The sequence below is a fragment of the Onychomys torridus genome, chromosome 4 (genome assembly GCF_903995425.1).
Source record: "Onychomys torridus chromosome 4, mOncTor1.1, whole genome shotgun sequence".
Lineage (NCBI taxonomy): Eukaryota > Metazoa > Chordata > Mammalia > Rodentia > Cricetidae > Onychomys > Onychomys torridus.
Window position 1 is genome coordinate 115,631,491 of NC_050446.1, and position 21,443 is coordinate 115,652,933.

The window sequence follows — 21,443 nt, forward strand, 5'->3', positions numbered from 1 at the left end:
TGGATAGGATCCCAGTTATCTGCTGGCTGTGCCTCATTCCTGGGATCTGCCGGCCCAGAGAACTGAAGCAGTGTCCCCAGGTGCCTCAGAGGAGAGCGAGGGAGTACAGAGGTAGAAGGGAAAGATCCTGGACCAGAGTTGGAGCTTGGCAGGCAGAGGACATTGGTTGGGGCTTGTTGGCTATCAGGTCCCAGGATTCAGGGACTTTGAGAAATCACACCTGCAAGGCCATGTGTTCCACACCATAGGTTTCTGGAACCAGGAAGGCTTCCAGGTGGGAATCAGGTAGGAAAGGCTCTCAGGATTGCAGATCTGGGTTTTTGTTCCTCAGGAGGACCTGGAGAGGATGGGGGAACACAGCCTGGTGTTATCTCTGAGAGTAGAAATGCCATCCGGCTTTCCTGGAAATTGAGAAGCAGGAAGATGAGGCCTGGAGTCAGAGGAAGTGGGGTGTGTGTGTGTGTGTGTGTGTGTGTGTCACTGAGGGCCTCATCATCCTCACTGGAGTGGGAGGGAATTGCTGAGGGTTTTTCGAGAACAGCAGTAGCAGTGAGTATGTTGGAGCATCAGTGCTCGCTCAGAGAGGACATCTTGTTATTTGTCTCATCTTCCAGACAACTTTATGGCACTTGTGCTCCAGATGAAGCATGGACATTATTTGGGATTCTGCAGCTGGCAGAAAGAACCAGAGCCAGGCCTAAGGAGGAGCTAAGGTCCTGTGTATACGTGTCCATCTATCTTCCTCCCTCCTTCCTTCCCTCCTTGGCAGGGTCTCACATGGCCCAGGCTGGCCTTAAACTCACAGTGTAGCCAGGATGACTTGGAACTCCAGAGCCTCTGAATCCACCTCCCAAGTGCTGGGATTACAAGCACTTAGCACCACATCTGGTTTATGTAGTGTGGGGGTTAGGGTCTCTGCCTGCTGGGCAAGCTCTCCAGTCCTGAGCCCCATCCCCAGCCTTTTTTTTTTTTTTTGATCTATCTTTCATTGACAGCAGAAGCAGGGGTGGTGCAGATTGGATGTGGAGGTAGGAGAGAAAGAAAGCCGGGATGGGAAGAAAAGAATGTCCTGGGTATTCTGACTCAGTCACAGATGAATGGCCGACGCAGTGATCATGTCTCCAAGCAAGGCCCTCAGAACCTCACCCAATACCAGTTGATCTGCCAAGCTCAGCCCTACCCTAGGGCCTTTGTATGTGTTTCCTGTGCCCATTTTCAGCTCCACTGTCCCAGCCTTCTTGGAAACAGTGCTACATTTCTGGAGCAGACCCCCCCCCACCATGTCATTTCTCTGTCCCTGTCCCCTGCTCCTCTTTACACTCCTTTGCCTCAGTCTTATGCGTGGATTTCTTTATTTCTCCGTTGTCTCTTTTGTTCAGCTGTCGGGTCCTTCCAAGTGGCATCAACAGACACACAGCAGGCCTGGCACTAACAGGCTGGGGCACGCTGTGTAGATCTGTGGCTGTGTGGAGATTAGCAAGCATGTCCTCCAGCTGGGGAGAGGTTAGACCTGGGTATCTGGAATTGTCTCTGGCTATGGGTGAAATTACATAAGAAGGGTTTTGGGTTTTTTGTTTTTTGTTTTTTGGTTTTTCGAGACAGGGTTTCTCTGTGTAGTTTTGGTGCCTGTCCTGGATCTCACTCTGTAGACCAGGCTGGCCTCGAACTCACAGAGATCCCCCCGGCTCTGCCTCCCATGTGCTGGGATTAAAGGAGGGTGCCACCACCACCCGGCAGGTTTGTTTTGTTTTGTTTTTTTGGAGCTGAGGATGGAACCCAGGGCCTTGCGCTTGCTAGGCCAGTGCTCTACCACTGAGCTAAATGCCCAACCTTAGGTTTTTGGTTTTTAATTGTTTTTCTGAGACAAGGTTTCCCTGTGTAACAGCCCTGGCTGCCTTGGAACTCACTCTGTAGACCAGGCTGGCCTCGAACTCAGACATACCTGCCTGCCTCTGCCTTCCCAGTGAGGGGATTAAAGTTGTGTGTGCGCCACCACTGCCTGGCTCCTATATCAAGTTTTGAAATTACATTTTTATTTATGGTGTGTGTGTGTGTGTGCGCGCTTGCGCACCATGGCACACAAGTAGAGATCAGAGGACAGCTTACAAGAGCCTGTTCTTTTTTTTTTTTTTTTTTTTTTTTTTCCAGAGCTGAGGACCGAACCCAGGGCCTTGCGCTTGCTTGGCATGTGCTCTACCACTGAGCTAAATCCCCAGCCCCAAAGAGCCTGTTCTTGCTTGCCACCATGTAGGTCCTGAGTATTGAGTTCAGCTCATGGCTTGATGGCAGGTGACTACCCACTGACCCACCTCACCAGCTTCCAGTAAATTAAAAAGTTGTTTTTGTTTTTAATACTTATTTTTGTGTGACTATACGTGGGACCGTGTGTGCCAGGGCACACATCTAGAGGTCAGAAGAAAGCATAAAGGGGTCAAATTCAGGTTATTAGTCTTGGTAGGAAGCACCCTTAGGTGCTGAGCTATCTCTTGGGACATTCATGTAGAGAATTTTTTTTTTTTTTTTCGTTTTTTGAGACAGGGTTTTTCTGTGTCTCTGTGTAGCTTTGGAGCCTGTCCTGGAACTCACTCTGTAGCCCAGGCTGGCCTTGAACTCACAAAGATCTGCCTGCCTCTTCCTCCTGAGTGCTGGGATTAAAGGCATGTGTCACCACTGCCTGGCTTGTTTTTTGTTTTGTTAAAGATTTAATTAATTAATTTTGGTTTTCCAAGACAGGGTATCTCTGTGTAGCCCTGGCTGTCCTTGAACTCACTCTGTAGACCTGGCTGGTCTCCACCCCAACTGCTTCTGCGCCCCCCCCCCCAAATTCTGGGATTAAAGACGTGTGCCACTACCGCCTGTGGACATTTTATTATTATTATTTTAAGTACACAACCGTGTGCGCTTGCTCGAGTGTGTGTACATGTGTGCACATGAGTGCATGTGCAGGTCAGAGGACAGCTTCCATTATGTGATCCTGGGAATTGAATGCACGTCGTCAGTTTTACTGCAAGGACCTTTACCTCCGGAGCCCTCTTGCTGGCCTGGAGGGGAAACTGGACCTGGGCTGGCTTTGTGCTCCATGGGAGGGTGGCATTCCAGCTTCTAGGTGGGTGTTGTGACTGCTCCCTTGTGTAGATGTGGAAATCGAGGCAGGGAGGATTGTGGACCTTGGGCAAGGCCTTGCAGCTGGGATTCACACTGTCAGTCTGGTGCTGGCAGCCACACACTCAACCACTGCACCATTCTGTCTCTGGATGTGGGGAAGAAAGGAAGGGGCCATGGCTGAGCTAGGGGAAGAAGAGTAAGACCTCCAGTGTCTGTCTGCTGGGAATCCTCTCTCTTTTATTTTTGCTGTGCTGAGGACAGGCCTATCCTACCACGAGCTACGTACTCAGCCTTTGGGTTTTGGAGACAGGACCTTGCTATGTAGCCCAGGCTGGCCTTGAGCTTAGCCTCCCAAATGAAGGAATTACAGACATGCCTCCCGACACCAGGATTTTGAGGAATCCTTTCTGAAGCCAGAAGGAAGGAAGAGATGGGCATGTTGAGGTCCAGAGCGGGAAATGGCTTAGTGTTTTGAGGTGGGTCTGGGAAGCAGAGACGGGCTGAGAGGAGGAGGTTCAGGGCAGAGATGTAGACCGAGTACAAAGGCCAGAGGAGGGACACAGGATGTGCCAGCAGGGGAAAGAACAGATGGGCACACGGAGTGGAGTGAGCTGCGGAGGGAGAAAGGAGATGAAACTAGAGATGGGCATGGTACCCAGCTGGTGAGGATGGGTGTGCAGTCAGTTGTGAGACTTGGCTTTTGCTCTTAGAGGGGTGGGAATCAGGGAAGGAATCTTGGGTTTTTGAGGAGGGCAGGACCTGGACAAGGGCTGCTGGCCTCCTGGGTGGTGTATGGTGTGTGTGTATGTTCTCAGAATTTGCAGGGACCGTGTTTTGGTAGGAGACTGTGGCAAGGGCCTACTCATCTATTTATTTATCTGTATGTTTATTTATTTGCTTCAGACAGGGTCTCTATGTAGCCCTGGCTGTCCTAGAACTTGCTATGTAGACCACTGTAGCCTTAAACTCACAGAGAGAGGTCTGTCTACCTGCCTCTGCCTCCTAATGCTGGAATTCAAAGTGTGTGTTACCACTCCTGGCCCTGTTGTTTTGTTTGTGGTACTTGGGGATAGGATTTGGGCCTTTCTGTCTGCCTTTTACACCCCCATGGGTAGATAAATGATGGTTTATAGAGCTTTAATAATCCAAGACCAGCACTGGGTTCAATTTGGGGCACCATGGAGAAGGATTCAGAAGAGGATTTGAGCTCAGTGAAACCCCTAGATCAGCATAGGACTCACAACTGCAGTCCTGCTGACTCTGAAGTGGGCTGCTTCTCTGGTAGGCCCTCCTGTGTAGTGCAAGTGCATGATGTCACACAGTATCCCTGGACTTTCCCTATTACATCCCGGAGCATCTACACCCTCTGCTCCTAGATGTGACAATCCAGAACCTCTCCAGAGATTACCACGCATCCTTTGGGAGGCAAATGTTTTCCTCCATTGAAAACCCATGGTCTAGTGGGAAGGAGAGACAAACAGTAAAGCAATTGGGACGGCAGAAAAGCAGGTTTGGGTAACACTGAATCACCCTCCTTCTTTGTTTTGCCCCTGTGCCATTCACACACACACACACACACACACACACACACACACACACACACACACGTGCGTGCCCCCCCCCCCCCCCCCCCCGTCAGCTGCCTGATGGGGCACAGGCTGTTCCTCTTACCACCTGCCCTTTGCCCCAACCCTTTGTATTTTCCTTCTTGCCAGCCCTTTCTAGAAAGAGGTAAACACACACACACACACACACACACACACACACACACACACACTCCTCCCAGGGCAGACATCTTGTCTTAGGAAGGGACAAGTTCTGTCTGCCTCTTTGTGGCTGGAACAGGATGCTGTCAGTTTCATCCTTGAAGGTGAGCCCTGCTGTCACTGTCCCCAAGGTTGACTCTGGTTCTAATTGGCCAAACAGAAACAATGCAAAACCAAGATATTTTAAACACCACCTCTGCCTCAGTCCCCATCATTTCACACAACGGACAAGAAGCCTGCTGCTTGCCTTCTTGCCCAAGGCAGATAAGTCCAGGGCGCCTGCTTCTAGTCGCTGCCTAAGATATCTTGGGCTGCAGCTTGCAGAGACCGCTCCTCCTGCAGCTGCCTGGCTGCTGGCCAGAGGCTTTGAGGACCTTCTCAGGGAGGCCTGGCCGAGCTAAGTGAGGCGCAGGAGAGGGAGGGAAGGTGGACCAGCCCTTCCCCTCCTCCAAGGCGAGCTGTCTTGACACTGCATGGCTTCCTGGAAGCCGGATCCTGACCTTGTAAGACCCACAGCACTGAGCTCCATGAACAAAAGCTTCTTTTCACTTTTCATTCTGAGACAAGGTCTCACTAAGGCTGGCCCTGACTTTCCATTCTTCTAACTTAGCCCCTCACTCCAGCCAGGAGCTGGGATTACAGGCCTGCACCACCAGGCTTAGTGAAAGAGACATGTTTTAAATAATTTTCTTAGCTCATCACTTATTAATATCATCGAGGAGCCTACTTGTTTAGGCCTGTGCCGGGTTTTCGATGCAGAAGCATGTGGTTGGTTTTTTTTTTTTCCTTCTCTTGTTTGTATTGTTGTGGACTCCCAACCTCAGCACAAAGTGCATTCTGGATCTCCCACTTCCCAGCAGTGTGGGGGTCATCCACAGTGTTTACTGTATCTCTGCTTCCTACTCACTGGATGTCAGCAGCCAGCTCTTCTCCAGTTGTGACTGCGGAGAAGTCTCTAATTGTCACCTAGGTAGGGGACAAAGTTGCATCTGTCGGAATGCACAGATTTTAAGAACTATAAAAGCCTCATTGGAGGTGGCAGTCTAGCAGGAGATTTGTACAGGAAAGGGTGCTTTCCCTGGGCCTCATCCGTAATGAATGGTTGCATCAGTTGAGTCCGAGGTCTCCCAGCTCTGTGACCCACCTAAGGGTGGCTCTCTTCTTTTAATAATTCACTTTTATTTTACGTGCATCAGTGTTTTGCCTACATATATGGTATGTCTGTGTGTCGGATCCCCTGGAACTGGAGTTGCAGTCAGTTGTGAGCTGCCATGTGGGTGCTGACATTTGAACCCAGGTCCTCTGGAAGAGCAGCCTGTGCTCTCAACCACTGAGCCACCTCTGCAGCCTCAAGAGTGGATCTCTTAAGAGAAAGAAAAAGGGCTTGCCCTTGCAGCCTCACTTCTGTGTCTTTTTCCAGAGGCCAGAGCAATCCAGGGTGACCACTGGGTTGGTGTCCTGTGTGACCTTGAGCTGATCACATGGCTTCTCTGGGCCTGGTTCAGGGTCTGTAGCCAATCCTTGCCCTGATGCAATTAGCCTGTGCAGCACAGATGTGGCAGCCAAGCAGGGAGGCCTTCAGAAGTGTTTTCTGTTTCTTGCCTATCAGCCCCACATTCCATCAAGCCCAAGATCAGCCTTCGTTGGTAGGCGGACCTCAGGCTTCCTCCTCCATCGGTGTCCTTCCCAGAATCCTGTCTGCACCCTACCTTTGTCTCTGTCTCCAGCCCAGTTACATTTCCCAGATAACCTCAGGCAAGCCTGAATGGCAGCAGCATTCCACAAACAAAGCTGCCCCTACAGGTCGCTGGGCAGCTTCCTGCTCTTTGCCCCAGAAAACAGTCCAAGTGATCAGAGGGAGGGAGAGAAGGGAGAGGGCGTGTGTGTGTGTGTGTGTGTGTGTGTGTGTGTGTGCGCGCGCCAGCTGTGTATGTATTTTTCCTTTTCCAGTGGTGAAGTTAGGTGCCCCTGAGCTCTACCAGCAACCCCGTGGGCAGTATTTCCTATGGCAATGGTGGAGGCCGGCCGCCCCACAAAGAATGGGAGGGAGAGGAGAATGTGCCCGCATCAGGCCTGTAGTTCCCCATTTGGTCCCAGCAAGGTTTCCCTCCCCAGTAAGAGCTGACTCCTCCCTTGGGGCGAGGCCAGGCCTGTTGTGCTGAGATCCTTTGTCAGGCCTCATGGTTCTGGAGATGTCTTCTCTGCGTCTTGGCTTCAGCCTGTTAAAACAACAAAATCCTGTCTCCTTTCCAAAGCCAGGCCTCTTCCCTGCAGTAATGTGTTTAGATTCCTGGCTGGGTTGAGAGCCTGATAGCAGATCCTCAGCCAGGGAGAATGCAGGCTGGCCTGCTGGGCATCTGTTGTCCTTGGGGGGCAGGGAGAGCAGGCGAACAGCTCAGCTCTTCAATTTCCTTGAGGAATGGTGGGGAGGCAGGAATGAGCCCTAATTTCAGTGACTGAGGAGACTTTATTGCTTCCTGGGTCCGCCTCCTGGTGTCTGGCTGCATCAACTCCAGCCCCTAAAGGAAGGTGTTTATTTAGCATCTTTTTTAAAAAAAAAATATATCTTGTTAATTAAGGATGTTGTTCCTTAAAAAATAACCAAAGAGTAGGAGAGAAGCTTGGACAGTCTAAGATTTTTCTTTTTGCTTTTTCTACAAATGCAGCTTTTAGGAAGAAACAGGCATTGACCTCCCACCCAGCACTATTGAAATGAGTAGAATTATAAGCAGGTCTGAGAAACTAGTTAATATTTTACTGGGGAGCAGAGCCAGGGGTTGGGGGAGTGGGAGGAATTGCCAAGTGTGAGGCTGTGTGTGAAATCGCCGTTCCATCTGCCTTAGGGGACGAGAAGAAGCAGTTCTCTGTGGAAATAAATTGAAGCAAGAGCCTTATGAAGCCCAGGGGACTTGTCTGCCCACCAAACAGAGCCCAGTTCCCCCTCCAGAACACACATACAGGGGCAATTGTGGCAGAAAGGGCTAACCTGTGGGTGTGTAGGCCTGACTATAATGAAGGTTCTTGTTTCCTGGCTGGGCTTGACATCTTTCTCTGTCCCTCCGGATTTAAATGGCTTCTCAGACACTGCCTGTATGCCCTGGATTCAGAAGGTCCACGCCTCCTTGGGAAGCAGAGGCGAGACAGCAGTTAGCTAGCTCTCCCTCTCTCTTTCTGCATCTGCCTGGAGAGCTGCAGCTGGTATTTTTCCACAGGCCTTTTCTGCAATCTCAGGGCCTAGTTTTTCCCAGCGAGGCCCAGAGTCCCAGAGAGGGTTAACAGGCAGGAAGCTGAAGGCATCGCAGACTAATACGGAAGTCAGATTTTTGTTTAACTGACAGGTTTAGCAGGCCTCATCGGTGGGGGAGGGAGCTGGGAAGGGAGGTCTGTAGATGGAGGCATGTGGCCTGCCAGCAACGCATTTGGCTTTTCTTAGGGTAAGCCTGGAGAGGGTCCCCGCCCCCCTTGCCATCCTGACAGAGAGACCCTTTTGGTTTTTCTTTGAGGACTGCCAGGGGGTGGTGGGAGAGGTTGTAGGCTCCCAGCCTTGCAAATGGCTCTCTGGGCCTGCTTTCTCCACCAGGCACTTTTGACCATGACTAGGCAAACTTGACCGCTCCCCCCCCCACGCAGCAGCGGCTCCTCTCAGCCCTCACGAACCTGGCTGCCCCTTGCTGATTTGTTGGGGGCCTCCCTTGGGCTGCCTGTCCCCCCTTCGCCCCTCGGAGGCCTGCATCTGGACTTGTCCCCGGCTCCCTAGGGCTTTCCACCCCTCAGCTCGACTCTCTCCTTTGAGACCCACTCAAGCTGGCTTGTTCTAGAAAACGGCCTGCTTTGCCTCCTTAGAAAAGGACTTCTGTGTGGGGGCAGGTGTGGGTGAGTCCTCCAGCCCACCCCAAAAGGGCTCTTCCCAGTGACATCCTGGCCTCAGGCTTCGCTGGAGCAGGTCAGGCTGGCTGCACAGGTTTGCCAGGACCGGGGAATCTCGCCAGGGGGTGGGAGAAGTGCGTGCGGGGGCCCCTTTCCCAAGTTTTTCTTCCTGCAAAAGGCCTAGCTTGGCCTGTCTTTTTCTATGCACAGGATGGCTCTTGCTCACCCGAGCCTCACAAAGATAATCGCTCAGGAAGTGTTTCAGCCAATCCGCGGCGGCTTTACACTCCGATTTGCCGGGGCAGCCAATCGGGGATGAGCTTTTATTAGGCGGCCAGATCATCAGCCGAAGTGCCAAACCCTTTTTCTGTGAGAACTAGGAGCCTGTCCTCCATGTTTTATAAGTATTGACATTACACAGTTAACAATGCATCCACAGAGGTAAGCTCGGCTTTTTAACCATCTTTTCCCCCTCCCTCGGAGTCATCCGACTTGTGGACTAGCAGTGTGATTTCTCTGTAGCCTGGCTCTGCCACACTCACGCCCCCAGAGCACTTAGGCTAACTTGGGACTGTTTAGAGAGATTTTTTTTTCCTTTCTTGGGTCACATGGCTAAGTAGCCATTAGCCATAGCTTGATTTTACAGGCTGATGAGGGCCTGGGACACCTTTACTCTGACCAGGACATAGAATTTCTGGAATAGTTTGAAGCTAGATCCTGGTGTGCCAAAAGAGTAGCTATTATTTTATTCCCCTGCCTTGTTTTTTTTTTTTTTTCTCCCTCCCTCTGCCTCTCTCCCTCTCTGAACAGCCCCCACCCCCTGCACTATTGTTTGCTCTCTCTCACACGCCTGCTGGGGGAAGAAAATGGAAGGTAAGCCAGAAGGTCTTCTCCCAGCACTGGTCAGGACTGCGTGTGGCAGATAGCAGAGCAAGCAAGCCTGCTTGCTTCTCCAGAGAGGTTCTGGGAAAGGCTGGGCTAAGTTCTGACAAGAGAGGATGTGTGTTTGTTTGCAACAGAACCCAGGCCTGAGCAAGAGCAGTCAGTGCTCAGGGAGCCAGGCTGGCTCCTGGGCCTAGGTGGGTGGTGGCGTGTGGACGCTCTTCTCCTCCTCTCCAGGACTTCGCACGTACAGCTCCATTGTTCAGCCTGTTTTCCTGACTTAGCTTTGGTACAGAGTGTGCTTCAAGTCAGCCTACAGCCAGCAAATGGTTCTGAAAGTGTTTTCTAGCCTCTGAGGGAGTTTTTGGAGCAGGGATGGTGCCTGGGGGGGGGGGTGGGAGTGGGGATGGGGAGAGATTTGGAATAACATCCTGAAGGAAAAAAAATCTGGGAGAGCTCACTCCTTTAGCCTTCCACTCTTGCATGATTTTTCCATGGGCTGATGTTTATTTTATCCTCGCTTTCTTCCCCCTCTTTTTTTTTTTTTCCCCCAAATCATGATATCATCTTCTGGCCTCTCTGATAACAGTGTAGAGGACATAAGATCATACCTGAGGCTCATGACAGCATCCTATACCCAGTTGCTGGGTTGTGTGGTGGTGGTGGTGGTGGTGGTGGTGGTGGTGCGCGTTTTAATAATATCATGTAACTGTTTACAAAAAAAATTTCCTTTTTGATCAAGTCCCAAACCTGCCAGCTTGTTCTCTCTTCCTAACTGGAAAAGTGAGATGGTTGCTGGAACGTATGTTGGGTAAGTAAAGCAATCCCTCTCCTCTGGCCGTGTAGCAAGAGTTCGGTGGACATTTGGGGGTCTGTTGTAATGGGAGGTGGTGGCTTCTAAAGAGTGTCTTGAGTTTAGGGGATGGCTTAAATCCACTGCTGTTCCTGCTAACCTGCAGATAGGACTGAAGATCTCACTTCCTGTTTACCCTCAGCTAGGGAGGAATTGCTGGGTTCCTTGTGACTTGCAGCTGGACCTTGAATTGTGTCTGGCCCCTCTGAACTCTGGGTAGGTGATCTGCTTGTGAAATGTGAACAAAACTGTTTGTTCTTGGCATTCCAGAGCCCTACACACGGTATGTGTGCCTGTGTATGTATGTGCCTTGTGTTGTCATATGGAAGTTTTAGGGTGTTTACATCTAGTACAGAATCCTAGCCACTCCTAACGTAGGTTTGGCCTGGGACTCTCTGACCACCAGTTTTAGCCTCCCCCCCCCCCCCCCCCCGCCCAAAGCCTGGTCCACGCTTCTCTGTGCATGTTGGCTTTGCATTTGTCCTAATTTTAAAGGGTGCAGCTGGAATTTTAAAGTGACAAAAGTTGACTTCCTCTTAGCATCATCTTCAGGGTCTGCCTGGAAGCTCACCACGCACATTTGCAGCCTGAGACCCATCTGGCCTGCATGGAATGCTGCCCCTGTGTGCAGTGGTGGTCTTGGGCCAACTTCACAGGCTCACTGATCTTTTTCTTGTAGTGTTCCAGCAACTCAACCTTTGACATCAGCTGAAAAGGTTCATGTAGTAAAGAGATACGGACTAACTTATGAACTGGGCAGTCTGGGTGAGGCAGGCCAGCATCTCTGAAGTCAAAATGCAGATGGGCTGTCTCTTGAACCAGTGCCACTGCCCCACACAAGGTCCTCTCCTCTCCTTATCTGGTGGCTGTAAATGGAAATTACAAACCGAGGTTCTCGGGGGCCCTCCCCAGAACCAGTGGCTAATCCTAAACCTCCTGGTTTGCCTCTTCCAGTATTTGCATAACTTGTCAGGTTGGAAGGAAACTGAGTGCCAAGCCCAGTGTCCTCTAAAAGCTTGCATTAAAATGGCTCCCACCGGTTTGGAAAGCCAGGGTCTGTTTGTGAGTGTGAGCCCCAACCAATTTCCCTGGCCGATTTTCCTCATGGCCACCACCATGCCCGGGTTGGTAAAAAGTTAACTGCTTTCCAAGTAGTAGCATTATTTCCCAGTTCCTAAAGGGAGAGTTAAAAAGAAGATATGACTACATTGCAGTTGGACTAGGTAGGACCTCAGTGCTGGCCCACAGACTAGCCCAACGGGGTCCCCCCTCCCCCCTACTCTTAAACCAATAGATTCTGGGGAAAAGTTAAAGATTGACAATGGCAGTGGCCTGAGTATAGGACTTCTGGAATTTTCTACCTTTTTTTGTTCCTTTTAGGAAAAGCAGGTGGCCAAGCTGGAGTCTCTTCCGTTCCATCCCTAGGATTCCCCCATCCCCCTCCTTGCTTCCCCTCTTCAAGGTGGAAGGTTCAACACTTGTGCAAATTGCAGAGGGAAGTGCGGAGGGTTGTTTTCCTTCTCTTCTGCCTCCTTGGTCCCCAAAGAGGATTCACAGCTGAAAGGGACTGATACAGACACTGGAGCTTTTGATCTCTCCCTCCCCCTCCTTGCCATCTCTCCTTCTCTCCCTCCCTCTCTTCCTCCCTCCCATCTCTCTCCCCTCTCCCCTCCCTTTAAGACCTTCTAGGATGGGTACACCATTCCGCTTCGGGAGATGAAGTGGCATTCACGTGGGGGAGGGGAGTGACTGCTTTTATTAGCTCCAGAAAGTGGCCAGTGCTCAGTCTTAACTAGGAATTAATTACATATAATCACTCAGTAAACTTTCTTCAGGATTTTTCTAATTGTAGAGCAAGAACATTACAGAAGTCTAGTTACTTTTCTAATCAACGCTCAAAAAGTTTTGAGTCAGAAAGGAAGCATGAGGTCCCTTGGATTATAAATTAGGGGCGAAAACAATAGCTTTCCCCTCTTCCTCCCATCGAGCCAGCGCCTCAGGCCTTAAAGCACAGGTTGTGTGTGTGTGTGGGTGGTTGGTGTCACATTTTAGAAGGCTGGGTGCTGGTGACCGTGGAGGAAAGGTATGTTTGGGAGTCCAGCCTAGTCCAGTGTGTGACCCCTTCTGTTTGCATTCTTTCCCCTTCTGGCTCCTCTGGCCAAGGCACACTTTCGCTAGCCCGTGGATCTCTTTGCCTCTGGTTGACCCTGAGAAGAAAGACACACATTCAAGGGGCCCTGGCTCCATGGCTGAGGTGTAAGAGGCAGTGATGGGTTTGGAAGCCTTCATGGTGGTTCTTCAAATGCAAAAGCAACTCTGGAGTCACCTTTGGCCTCAGGTTGCTGGGCTCTAGCTGCCCTTCCCCCCTCGGGTTCTGCTTTCCTTACTGACAAACAGGGAGGCCCTGCCAGCTCCGCAGCCAGCATGCTGCCAGGCCGGCCCTTCCTACCCGGATCACCTACCTGCAGGCCGGCTCCCAGCCAGCGGCCGGCCGAGGCCGGCTCAGCCTTGGGCACAGTGCCCTCCTTTCTCCCTAGGAGCTGAAAAGCTGTCACCTTGAAACTGCTCCCAGCGCTGCAGCTCTTAGACCTTAGCAGTCAATGACATTGGCCACCATGAGGCTATTATTAATAGTTCGGCCTGTGACGGGGGCTTTGCAAAAATGCACGGTTATCTTCCAGGCCCTGTGGGGGGAGATGGATGGAAACCCCATTTGTGAGAGTCTTCTGTGGACTGAGGTTCCTCTGTGGACCTGAGGGGTCTATCCCTGGTGATCCTTGTTATCAGGGGTGGCTGCTGTATTTGGTGGCAGTTTTCAGGCTCACCGTCTGAATTTTCCCCTTGGCCTCAGACAGAGGTGCAGCCCTGGCGCTTTGCGTCTTAGCAGCCTGCTGTTCGCTTTCATTTTACCTGGAGAAGGGATGTCGAGCTGTGCTGCTCTGGACTCAGAAGGGCACGCACTTGCTCCCCTGCAGCCTGCTCTCTAGGACAGATCTGCGTGCGGAGACACCTGTCTGTCTTCACATTATGCCAGGGGGCTGCATAATTCTTAACCTTCCACCCACCTCAGTGCAGGGCAAGGGGACCCAGCACAGTCTCCTGAGGAAGGCTGAGCGCCTGAAAGGGAAGGCTTTTCCTTAGGAACCTGTGACTTCACTAACTCCCTGCCACTGCAGTTTGTTGGTTTTTTTTTTTTTTTTCCTTTTTCTTTTTTTATTCTTCTTCAAACGTTGGATTGTTGGTGTCCTTTGGTGGAGCGTTTCCTAGTTCTGATGTTTATGGAGGCAGCTTTGGAACTGGCTCCTTAAACATGAGCTCAGCTATTGAACAAACTGCTACCATTTTAGCTTCAATACAGGAATGAGGCACTGTTGCCAGCCGCCATTTTAAGAATCCTGCATAAATAGCTTAGCTCCGATGACTGCCCGTTTTAGGTGAGTGATTACAGCAAGCGCTTTCTGACCGTCCCCCCTCCCCCAATTAAAGAAAATTATTTGCAGATTCAGAGGAGCATGCTTGGTTTTGTTTTCCTTTTGTCCCACTCCCCCTTTTACATTTTGATGCTGACTGTGGTGACCTGGAGGAGGAGGAGGCTGTGCCTTGGGTATTAAGTATTTCTTACAGCCTGGACCCTTTTGGTATTTTTGAATGAAAGTAAAACCTAGGAGAAGCGCTTGGGAATGATGCATGATTCCTGAATTGCTGTGTGATATTCTTCTGACTGGAGCAGCAAGGTCTTGTACATGCTGGTTATATGTTCTAGCTGGGTTACAGATTGTTGTAAAAGTCAAGTATTAAGGGCACTTGGGAGAAGGAGGATCTGCCTATTGTATATCCATCCAGGCTCTCCCCCCACACCCTGTCAAACAGATAGGCATTTTCTTCTCTCTCTCTCTCTCTCTCCTTTGGAAGTGTTGAAGGGGTGAGATGCCTGGGAATTACGGACCAGCCCTGAGTCCTCAGAATTGGTAATCAGAAGGTTTAAGGCTTCCTGGATGGACAGGAGTGTGTATGCAACTTTTAATTGCTCCTTTCCCCCAGTGCATGTAGGTTTAGAAGGAAGATCAGATTTCTTGCTCAGAGAACGAGTATGGGGGAATCTTATTCTTTGGGAGGGAAAGGGGAAGAGATGGAGTTGATTGTGTTTACAGGTGCTGTGTCTGTCTTCTTTCCGTAGCAGTGTGTGGACCCACCAGTAAGTGACTTGGTAAATATAAACCTAAGTGCTGATGGTCGCCTATATACAGTGTATGCAACTAGTTGATACATTTTTTTCCCTGTTTGCTTATTTTACCCTGTTCCTTATGCATCCATTCACCCCATCAGACCTTTACAAAAATAGAAATGTCAATTTGTAAACAGGACTTGTTCCTTTGTTGATTGAAATGATCAGGGTTGCTGGATTCTAGCAGCCCTGGGAGAGAGGGAGGGGGGCTGTATATGCTAGGACTTTAAACTGGTGAATGGCAAAAGTTCAAAGTATTCTCCCTAGTTGCAGTTTTATTTCTAAAGATTGTTATTTGGCTACCCGCCCCCCACTTCCACCCCACAATCTCCAAACAGCTCTTAAACTAAATTGCCCAAGATCTGTGGGGGCATTTAGGAAGGTACCAATCTTTGTTCATCAGCACTTTTGATATGACCCCCTCTTAGTATGACGCCAGTGCTTAATACTGAACAAGGGAAAGAAAAAAAGGAAAGGAAAGAAACTCAAGATTGTAGGTAAAAGGAAGCCCCTGCATGTGGCTATTCGAAATGACTAATTTTGTGTTTTGTATTTTATTCGAAATGACTAGTTTGTATTTTGGTCTTTGCTTTTGTAAATGGAGTATTTCCTTCCTTCCTTCCTTCCTTCCTTCCTTCCTTCCTTCCTTTTAAATTCACAGGCATTGCAATGTCAGTTTGGTCAGATACAAGTTGTGCACTTGTGCGAGTGTGCATATGTGTGCATGCACGCGAATGTACTTGCACAGATGGGGGTTGCCTCTGGAGGGATGGCTTGCTGTTGTGTGAAAAAGATGATTTTCTTCAATTGTGCTGGAAATCCTGGGCTCAAAACTGGTGGTGCTGGAGCTAAAGTCAGGTGGCTATGGTGATCACTAGTGCTCGGGAAGATAAAGCAGCTTACCCCCCACTTCTGTTTCAGAATTGATTATCTTAAACTCAGCAGCAAATAGCTACCCTGAGGAACTACTTTGCATTTTCTTAGCTTCTCAGCCCCACTCTTGCCTGAAGTATTCAGCCCCTCTGGGCTCTTACAAGCCACATAATTGTGCTCCTCAGTGCAGTCCTCCCCCTTGATCGATACACCTTTGAATGTTTCCATCATGATAGAAATCCTTCAAGGTTTTTTTTTTTTTTTTTTTTGGAGGGGGAGGCTCTCTGGGAGTCATAATTGTTTCTTTACCCACTGCTACATTTTAGTTGGAGCACAGATTGGTGTCCCCCCCCACCTCCACCCCTCAAAATGTGGGTGGGATCCGTTTTACACGCTTCATGCTAGAGAGGGGAGCAGAATTCTAGTTGCTAGAGGTTTATGGGTTGTTCTTTTGAAGTTAACCGTCTACCCCATCTCTGGCTGCAGGAATCTCCTCCCCTCCAGCAGCACCCAGGCAGATCAGTGTTCCAGGCATTGTTTCTGAGTTGGGTGTGCTTTTCCCTGGAAGCTGGAGTAGAGTCTGCCTTCCACTCCCCTGTGGTGTTCCTGTTAGTGGTGAGCTCAGGTCTGGCAGGCTGGTCTCTCTTGAGGAGGATCACCTGTGACCACGTGTCAGTTTTCTTTGGTGGTTTGTGTCATTGGTCTCTCTACGGATGCCAACTAAATGAAATTGTTACCAAGACTCCATTATCACAGTGCTAAGCATGTTAATATTCAAATTCAAACCCAAACTATCTCCCTCTCTTTTCCCTCTTGGGACTAGTTAAAGTCGAGGACTCTCAGCTCTTGTGGTGAGCAATAATCTTCTTTTTTTCTGCCTGGTTCCTGTCTTGAATTCTGTCCTCCTCCTAACACACCTGGAGCTCTCCCAAACACGACTCCATCTTCCCCCAGCTTCCCCAGCTTGAGGCTGCCTTTTGGATCCTTTGCCTTGTCACTACACAGAGCACAGGACGCAGACAGGACAGTCTTCTCGGCTCTCTCCTTGTCTTGCCTTCGAGTCTTCCCAATGGAAAATTCCAGCCACATCAATTGGTGATGCATCTGATTCTTCTTGCTGAACCACGGTCTGCTGGGATTATACCTAGAGCGATTGCTTAGCTTCTCATGGAAGCAGCATCTGGAAATGCCTGAAACGTTCTAGTTCCTCAACTCGTGTAAACCTTTAAGAGCAGATTTGGTTTGGATTGTGAATTGTTAGGGGCTGGGGGCAGGGGTTAGATCTGACAGGGCCTGCTCCTGTTTAACCTGAGTTCCAGCAGGGAGGCAGAGAAGGTTCTGGATGACAGATCTTCCTAGCTAAGGGGGCCTGCCTTCCTCCTTTCTTACTCCAGCTTTCCACTCAGCCTGTGTCTTTTAAATAATCTTTCCTCATTCCTCTGTCTGTGCTGGAGTGTAATTAGTCACAGTTCAGAAGGAAGCCATGCGTGCTGGGGTTCAGGCTGCCTGGAGACCCCAGGGCCCTGATTCCTGGGATAAAGGCTGGTTGAGCTTGGCCATGTTTTTCTACCTTGTAATTTAACCAGTACGACTTTTTTCATGTTCCTGCCTCATCAGGGAGCTAGTAGGTTCAGGATGGGGAGGCCTGGGAACTACTGGTACAATTCTGAGTTAGGGATTCTGGGTACCCGGTGGAAGGCATCTCTAACCTGCCTGTGTGGCACCCTGGTGTCAGCAATGAGAGGCTTGTTAATTTGAAGGCTGGGTTCTTTAGGCTAGAAGTGGGTAGGTTGTACTGGAGTTTCTAAACTAAAAAATATGCAACCCCCCCCATCTCTTAATGATTGGTATGACAATTGAAATATTAATTTGGCTTTTATAAAAAGTATTTGTGGTATTTTAGTATTTTAAAGACGTGCTTTCAGCATTTCCCACACTTGGTTGAAATCAGGTGTGCTCCCCCTTCACATGAGGAGGGTCTGGAGGGAAAGCGGGTTTGCGCTCTGGCTCCCCAGCAGCTGCCCCCACAGGGGCCGTTGGCAGCCTACCTAAACATACATAATCTGTTCTGTTTCAGCTTGGCTGAGGAGGAAATAAAAACTGAACAGGAGGTGGTAGAGGGAATGGACATCTCTACTCGCTCCAAAGGTGAGTAAAAATCTCAGATTATGTTCTCAGTTCTCCAGGAGGAGAGGAGGATTTCTTTTGTTGTTGTGGAGGGGTGATATGTGGGTCTCTGAGCTGCCGGGTGTGACACTGTAGGGCCCTTTGATGGATGAACCTAATTTCTAGAGACGTTGTTCAGTCTTCCTTTCCCACTGTGCCTGTGTAGGTGCACTGACTTGTCTGGAGTTGCCCTGTGGTGAATTTGGGGTGTGTGTCTGGGCCAGGGTGCCTGGCTGTCTCTCCCTAGAGCGATTCTTGCAGGAATCAAGAGTCTAAATGATGTGCCTTCTGCAGAAGCCCCTGGGGTCTGCAGCTGTGGCAGGCTTCCTGATTTTTAACTGCGGGCCTCTGGGTAATCTGGGATGGAGTGGGCCGGCTTCATTGGAAAATAGTGGTCTTGGTTAGCAGTAACAAGGGAGCGAGGAAGCCAGGGCCCGCATCCAGAGCAAAGCTGGTGTCCGCTCTGCTGTTTATTCTGTTTGCTGGGACCCTGCAGTGGGCAGGGTCTGCCTTGCTGCTCAGTGGGAGGGTTTGTGGGGCACCCCAAAGGGAGCATGGCTGGTGGTGCTCTTAGCAGCAGCTCCTGGGGTACTGTCACATATTTGCGGGAATGGCCTGACTGCTGTGGTGTTTTGTTCCCTCGCTGCAGCTCACTGCTCTGTCTGGGAGGAGGGAGGGGCTGCAGGGCAGGTTGGCAGGAAGGCTTGTTACAGATCCTTTCAAGGGGAGACTCATCTGGCCAGGATGTCATAAAATGTGACTTCCCAGAGGCACCTGAAAGAAAAGAGCATTTCAGGGCTTAAAAAAAAAAAAAAAAAAAAAAAAAGGACAGCCTATCATTTGGGTCGAGCTAAGGGTTAGGTGGTCACATAGAGCTGGCTGGGGATCCTTGGTGCTGGGGAACAGGGAGAAGGAGGCAGTCTCACTGTCCTGTCCCTTGCCTCCATGGTCCCAGAATGTGCAGGCCATCTGAATTTCATTTCTCCAAGTGGCAAGGAGCCCAGAGAGCTGGAGCAGGGGATGTTCTTCTCCCAGAGCCTTTGGAGGCAGCTGGTCTTAACTGAGGAAGCCCCTTGAAGCCCTGATGCTGGGGATTGATGGATAAGACATGTGGCCTGTTGAGACGTGACAGAGTCTAGAGAGGGGTTGGGTGGTGTTGGGTCCCATCTTTGTCTGTCTATCTTGCGTCCTTCTCTTTTCTTCTCTTTTTGGAGACAGAGTCTTACCAGATAGCCCTGGCTGGCCTAGAATTTACTCTAGAGATGCTGTTGGCTTTGAACTCACAGAACTCTACCTACCTCTGTCTCCTGAGTGCGGGGGGTGGGGGGTGGGGAGGTGGGGGGTTCAAGGTGTGCACCATCACTTGTACCTGGCTCCTTTTATTATCTGTATTCCAGGGGTGGAGTTACTTTTTATCTCAGGCTCCTCCCACCTAGTGTTTTCTATGACGCTGATACTGGCGTGTTTGAAAACTGGTAGAACATCATGAGCCGGTCCAGTCCCCTTCTGAGGTAGGAGGTGTCCCTTATCCACTCTTCGGGTAAGGACACTGAAGCTCTAATGGGTGGTAAGTGGGTAGTGTAGGCCGTGTTGAGGCTGTCTATTTCCTGGACTCCTCAGTAGGCAGAGTAAAACCTCCTCCAGAAGGTCCATGGTCATGGGCCACCAACTTGGGAAAGTCCACAAGGGACCTGCCTTGCCCACTGTGGAGACCTTTTCTGTCAGTAAAACAACAAGAGGTGCCTAATTCATAACTAAATGCTGTTCCCCCTCTGTTGCCTAAAGCTTGCCAGCTCAGGATGACCAGTGTCCATCTGCCTTTCCCCAGGGAAGCGAGGACCATTCTTCAAAAGTATCTGTAGGGTTGGGAAGATGGCTTAGCTGGTAAAAGTAGTCACTGAAGACCTGAGTCAGTCTCAAGCACTCATGTAAAAATCCTGTCTCCAAGCCGGGCGGTGGTGGCGCACGCCTTTAGTCCCAGCACGTGGGAGGCAGAGGCAGGCGGATCTCTGTGAGTTCAAGGCCAGTCTGGTCTACAGAGCGAGATCCAGGCCAGGCACCAAAACTACACAGAGAAACCCTGTCTGGGGGGAGGGGGGAATCCTGTCTTCAGTCCCTGGTCTCTGTGTGAGGCCTTCTTTGGAGAAACACAGTGGGAGGACAGCCCCCAGGAATAACACCTCAAGTTGACCCCTGACCTCTACACATGTGCACATATGTGCACAAGCACCCACCCTCACTCATGCTTATCCTTCCAAAGCTTCTAATCCCGGCACTGACCTTCCAAGTCCTTGCTTACCTGAAGTCACCGTGGTGACCCGCCTCTCTCGCCTCCGTTGCCTCTGACAACCTGTCCGCCTGGTGCCCGCTCTTCCTACTTTCACTCCCTGAGTCCTTCTGTTTGTCTGGGAGTTTGTGCATCTGTCTGTCTGGAACATGCTGTCCTGGGTCCTGGCAACCTGCTTCTTAGCACACAGATCCGGCTCAGATGTTGCTAGGAAGGAAGGCTTTTGGTGGCTGCTGGTTCTGAAGGGCTCATCGGCCACTTTGAGCTCTGTTTTTAAAATAAGCACATTTTCAGAGTTTTAGAATTCGAGAAAACTCATGGGAGTGGTGCAGCCCCCTCCCCACCCCATATGTCCTCTTTGGCATATCTAGATGTTCTGAATTGATCAACTAAGTCCACACTGGCAATGTCTCCTTATTAACAGTTTCTCAGATCTTTATTTTTGATGACCTTGACATTTTCCAAATTGTACTCCTAAAATTTTTTTTGACAGAGATAGTCAAGGGTGAGCTACCTACGTGTTGGGGTTACAGGTGTGTGCCATCATGCACCACCATGCGAGGTTTATGTGGTGCTGGGGGTGAAGCCTGGGGCTCGTTAATGCTAGGCAAGCACTCTACCAACTGAGCCATATCCCAGGAGAGTGTGTCCTTCGTCCATCGCCATGAGCCTCTTCCGGGCAGAGCAATGACATTAGAGCTCTGTACAATGGAGATGTGTTCCCTATGTCAGCCTGTCTGTCCTTTTTTTTTTTTTTTTTTTTTTTTTTTTAAACAAAAGGTATGTGTATGGGTGTTTTGCCTGCATGTATGCCTGTGTACCATGTTCATGCCCGGTGCCCACAGAGGCCAGACAAGGGAATTGGATCTGAAACTGGAGTTATATAGGTAGTTGTGAGCCATGTGGGTGCTAGGAATTAAACCCAGGCACTCTGGCAGAACCATTGCTCCTAATTGCTGAACTGTCTTTCCTGAGTTTCTTTGTTCCTTTATATTATCATGGACCCAAGGATCAGTCTTGTATTCTTGGGGTCATGCATTGCTACTTGCTACAAATTGTTTCTGTTGGCCTGCTGGGAGCATTTTGTGTTGACTCTGGGCATCGCTAGGATAGCCCCTACCATGGTGGGCTCTGCCTATGACTTTATGTTTCTGTTCTGCTTCAGGCCCTTTCTGGGACAGTGGTATTAGAGACCAAGACCCAGGTGTGCCGGATATGTTCATCCGTGCGGGGACACCTGAGAAGCAAATGTGCGTACTCATTACTGCCCCTGTCCAGAGTGTTTGTGCGCCTTTCTGTGTCCATGGTGGTAGGATGTGAGCTCATAGGCTTGTCTCCAAAAACATTTATTTATTTTGAATACTTGTGTGCATATGTCCACACACATGCATGTACTGCTATACAAATGTGGAGGTCAGA

General features: G+C 50.1%; 1 protein-coding gene across 18 annotated transcripts in view; it reads left to right on the forward strand.

Annotated features, from left to right (window-relative positions):
• The first annotated feature begins 9,003 nt into the window (after window positions 1-9,003).
• The window catches only part of Zmynd8 (zinc finger MYND-type containing 8), an 89,151-nt gene continuing 76,711 nt past the window's right edge, over window positions 9,004-21,443 (forward strand). For 5 of the 18 annotated variants that reach the window (XM_036182978.1, XM_036182985.1, XM_036182986.1 and 2 more), the window contains exons 1-2: window positions 9,004-9,179; window positions 17,649-17,719. In XM_036182978.1, coding sequence (XP_036038871.1) covers window positions 9,166-9,179; window positions 17,649-17,719 — 85 coding nt within the window. In that variant the 5' untranslated portion in view covers window positions 9,004-9,165. Of the gene's footprint in view, window positions 9,180-9,588; window positions 9,612-10,292; window positions 10,432-13,699; window positions 13,908-13,958; window positions 14,078-14,102; window positions 14,208-14,268; window positions 14,483-14,512; window positions 14,681-15,873; window positions 16,667-16,710; window positions 16,789-17,648; window positions 17,720-21,443 lie in introns of those variants that run through there. The other 13 variants (XM_036182990.1, XM_036182992.1, XM_036182984.1 and 10 more) reach the window with 12 other exon arrangements.